This window comes from Colobus angolensis, unplaced genomic scaffold, assembly GCF_000951035.1.
Source record: "Colobus angolensis palliatus isolate OR3802 unplaced genomic scaffold, Cang.pa_1.0 Scaffold30, whole genome shotgun sequence".
Taxonomy (NCBI): Eukaryota; Metazoa; Chordata; class Mammalia; order Primates; family Cercopithecidae; genus Colobus; species Colobus angolensis.
Window position 1 is genome coordinate 6,464,027 of NW_012116266.1, and position 4,843 is coordinate 6,468,869.

Below are 4,843 nucleotides of genomic sequence, written 5' to 3' on the forward strand. Positions count from 1 at the left end.
AGGCATGAGCCACCACACCCAGCTTTATATATACACTTTTAAATTCACTGTTTTTCTAAACAGGATTTTAATGTACTCCCATGTCCTTTTTAGATAAATATCAATTGTATAAAACACAGTCATTTCAGGTAAGGAAAGTATCACTTGCCTTGTTTTACAAGATTTATGTCCCCTTTTGATTTCTCCCAAAGGCCATAGCAGGTGCTACCTTTTGAGCATAATATCGTCCCATTTTCATGAGAGATTCTACTCTCACCTATCCCAAGGTCTTGCTGATATGGATCTTTAAATGCACATAGCCGTTCTTGATTCTGTGAAGCTAAAATAAAGGAAATAAAGGAATGACAAATTATTTAACGTTTTCAAAATATTATTATATAAAATCGTTGTCTTATCTGAATGACTTTATAAATTTCCCTACTAAATTATTTGAATTGAAATCTTTAAATACATTTGTAATTTTACATTCAATGATGTTCTTCTGTTCATGAATTCATTTGTAAACTTCAAATAAGAAGGAATTTTAAAACTCATTTCCCAAAAGCAATCCCCTCATACTCAAATTATTCTCACCACTCTTTCTTCTATTAAATAATTTTGGTGTCCAAATAAAGAAATAGCATCAAAGAAAATGTCTATGTTCAAAATTATCAAGTCTTCAAAACAAACCTAGAAGGCTGAATAATTTTGGAAATTGCATAGTACTTACTTTTATCATATTTTATAGTAGTTATACAAAGTTATATACATCATTAGGTATGGTAAACTAATGATACAAAGAGTAACTATGAATGGGTACATGGTTTCTTCTTAGGGTATATATATATGTTCTAAAATTAGACTGTGGTAATCGTTGCACAAGTCTGTACATTTGCCAAAAAAAACTGAATTGTTCACTTAAATTGAGTGAACTTCAGGTATAAATTATACTTAAATAAAGCTGTTCTTAAAAACTAGGCTATTAGTAGGCAAAAAAAAAAAAAAGTTCTCTTTTTTTTTTTGAGACAGAGTTTCACTCTTATTGCCTAGGCTGGAGTGCAATGGTACAATCTTGCCTCACCACAACCTCCGCCTCCTGGTTCAAGCAATTCTCCTGCCTCCTCCTGAGTAGCTGGCATTACGGGCATGTGCCACCATGGCTGGCTAATTTTGTATTTTTAGTAGAGATGGGATTTCTCCATGTTGGTCAGGCTGGTCCTGAACTCTCAACCTCTCAAATGATTCACCCAACTAGGACTCTAAAAATGCTGGGATTACAGGCGTGAGCCACCGCGCACGACCAAAAAAATTACTTTCCATTACTCAAATTATCAATATAATAACCAGAAGACGAAACGCTCAATAGACTTAACCTAAAATGACAACCTAATGTACTTTTAATGCCAGTGTTTCTCTATACGTGTAATCCGATTTAACTAATTTTTGTAGAACATTTGCCACATAATTTATCAGCTAATAAATATTTACCAACATTGCTGAGAATACTAAAGTAAAAGGTTATCGAAAGCAACATCTGATCTTTATTTCATTTCTTACAGTAGGCTTTTATAATGTGTTTGACTAGCCAAAATAATAGTCTAATACACTCGGCCAATATATTCCTTGGGGGCTTCTGACTTGTTTCTTTATTTTCAATGTGTACCTACTTAGTATGGCTTAATTCATATGCACCTTAGCACTGAGGCAGATTTATTTAAATAATGTGTCTGAACAAATCTAAGAACTAAATTCTGGAGATGAAATTAACTAACAGTAATAAGAAAACTTAAAATATTTGTAGATGCTGGTCTTCTATCAATAGCTTAAATATTCTAGACATGATTCACAGGATTTCAACACTGAAAAGAACTTTAGTGTCAGCCGATCAATCTGTCCATTTTATAAATGATTACATAGTGAAAAGCTTCACTCACACCCTTGTTCCCATTTGTCTATTCCAATGTTCCTTCCTTCCACCCCAGGAAACCACTGTTCTTGGTTACTCGGGCATCCTTTCAAACTTTACCATTATATATTTTCTAAATACATAATATTTACATATTTATAAATGAAGAGATTGGGTTAAGTAAAGACAATGCATAAAAATAGAACCTCTTAAAGGAGTTTTGAACATAAAACTGGTAATACAACTGAAAAATCCAATGTTGGTCAGGTGCAGTGGCTCACACCTGTAATCCCAGGCACTTTGTGAGGCCAATGCAGGCAGATCACCTGAGGTCAGGATTCGAGACCAGCCTGGTTAACATGGTGAAACCCTGTTTCTACTAAAAATACAAAAAATTAGCCGAGCGTGGTGGCGTATGCCTGTAATCCCAGCTATTCAGGAGGCTGAGGCAAGAAAATCGCATGAGCCTGGGAGGTGGAGGTTGCAGTGAGCTGAGATTACGCCATTGCATTCCAGATTGGGAAATAAGAGCAAACCTCCGTCTCAAAAAAAAAATATATGGTTAAAAAAAAAAAAAAAAAGAAGAAGAAGTATGGGGTGGTTTATCCCGGATATGCAAGCCTGGTTCAATACTCAAAAAATCAATTAACATGCTCTATTAACACCTTGAGTACAAATTAATAGATCAATAGTGGTTACTAGGCTGGGCAAGGTGGCTCACGCCTGTAATCCCAGCACTTTGGGAGGCTGAGGCAGACAGATCACGAGGTCAAGAGTTTGAGACCAGCCTGGCCAACATGGTAAAACTCCGTCTCCACTAAAAATACAAAAATCAGCCGGGCGTGGTGGCGCATGCCTGTAATCCCAGCTACTCAGGAGGCTGAGGCAGGAGAAGTGCTTGAACCCAGGAGGCAGAGGTTGCTGTGAGCCAAGACCACGCCATTGCATTCCAGCCTGGGCGACAGAGCGAAACTCCATCTCGAAAAAAAAAAATAGTGGTTCCTAATTTTGGCAGGACTGCATGCAAGGGAGTAGAAGAATTTGGAAATGTGTGGAAGTAGTATTTTACTTTGTTTTGGTTTACTTGTCAAAATGCCTGAAGCATTTTCGCTGGCTTTTAGTTCAGTCCCCAGGAGAATTAAATATTCTAATATAAAAATAACTTTGCAGGTGGAAGGACCATCCTCTTCAAAATGCTACCCCAATCACATATGGGAAACAACAAAGAAAATGTATACTATGTACATATGTAGCAAACCTGCACGTTGTGCATATGTACCCTAGAACTTAAAGAATAATAATTAAAAAAAAAGAAATTGAATGATAAAAAAAGAAAAAGAAAATGTATACTATGATTTCTTACCTTTAAAAAGATAAGAAAAATACAAAAAAATATAAATTATGCAGATATGTTTCTGGAATAACTAAGAAAATGTAAAAGGGATATCATTTTTTCTTTTTCTTATCATTAGCTAGACAACTGAATCCAGTCAATTCTTACTCTCAATTGCACTGCTGCTTCTAATTTAAAACTCTCAATTTTCTAGCTTCCCCTTCTTCCTGGAATTACCATTTTTGTTCAAAACTGTGTGCACAGGTCATTATGAGCATTACATTTTCAGAGGTGAAGCTTGATTTTAGTTCCTTTTCAACAACCTAGGAAGGTTAGACTAATTATACATGCTTATTGCTTTTCTTTTATTCAACAAACATAGTAGCATGTATCTAAGTATTGTTCTTTTTTTTTTTTTTTTTGAGATGGAGTGCAGTGGTACCATCCTGGCTCACTGCAACCTCCGTCTCCCAGGTTCAAACAATTCTCCTGCCTCAGCCTCCCAAGTACCTGGTATTACAGGTATGAACCACCACGCCCGGCTAATTTTTTGTACTTTTAGTAGAGACGAGGTTTCACCATGTTGGCCAAGTTGGCCTCGAACTCCTAACTTCAGGTGATCCACCCACCTCGGCCTCCCAAAGTGCTGGGATTACAGGCATGAGCCACCGCACTTGGCCTGTTCTCTTTTTATTAAATATGTTTTTGATAATCCTTTCAATACAAAAGTTTGGTTTGGCCGAGCGTGGCATATCATGCCTGTAATCCCAACACTTTGGGAAGCTGTGGCACAAGGACTGCTTGAGGCCAGGAGTTTGCACCAGTCGGGGCAACACAGTAAGGTCCCTACAAGTAATTTTTAAAATTTAAAATATGGTACTGCATGCCTGCAGTCCCAGCTACCTGGGAGGCCGAGGCAGAAGGATAGCAGGAGCCCAGGAGTTCAGGGCTGTGGTGAACTATGGCACCACTGCACCCTAGAGTCTGGGTTACTAGGGCAATACTGCACCCTATCCTGAGTGACAGAGTGATACCCTATCTCTTAAAAAAAAAAAAAAAAAAAGTTTGGTCTTTTCTCAGGTCAGGAAAATAATATTAATTTATGCTTTGATAACTGTTTTCATTCATTTTTCTTACATCTTTTCTTGGAAATAACAACATAGATCCATATTATATTACGGATCCATGGTCTCCAAAATCAGTACATTCTCTTTTATCGTCCTCATTGTTTCCTCTGCTTCTGTGAGGGTTTCTCAAGGCGTTCTTTCAATCCTCTTATTCAATTTTGTGCTACCATGTCTGTTCTTTACTTCCTTTAGTGCTAATTTTATTTTTTCTATTGAATTTTTAGTTTAGCTTGAAATCCTTCAAGGTATCAGTACAGTATGTATTCCTCTCTGTTTAAAAAATATTCTTAAGGTTTTCTTTTTCTCCATAGCATAATGAGAAATGACAAAAAATTTAAATACTGGGCTTTTTTAGTTTAATTTCAAATAATTTTCAGATGTAGAATCAACCTTTAAGAATCTTTGTTGGCCGGACGCGGTGGCTCAAGCCTGTAATCCCAGCACTTTGGGAGGCCGAGGCGGGCGGATCACGAGGTCAGGAGATGGAGACCATCCTGG

General features: G+C 37.0%; 1 protein-coding gene across 1 annotated transcript in view; it reads right to left on the reverse strand.

Moving 5' to 3' along the window:
- The window catches only part of BMPR2 (bone morphogenetic protein receptor, type II (serine/threonine kinase)), a 226,463-nt gene that overhangs the window by 115,632 nt on the left and 105,988 nt on the right, over positions 1–4,843 (reverse strand). Inside the window, exon 2 of the mRNA XM_011949924.1 lies at positions 149–319. Within this exon, the coding sequence (XP_011805314.1) occupies positions 149–319 (171 nt within the window). The remainder of the gene's footprint in view (positions 1–148; positions 320–4,843) is intronic.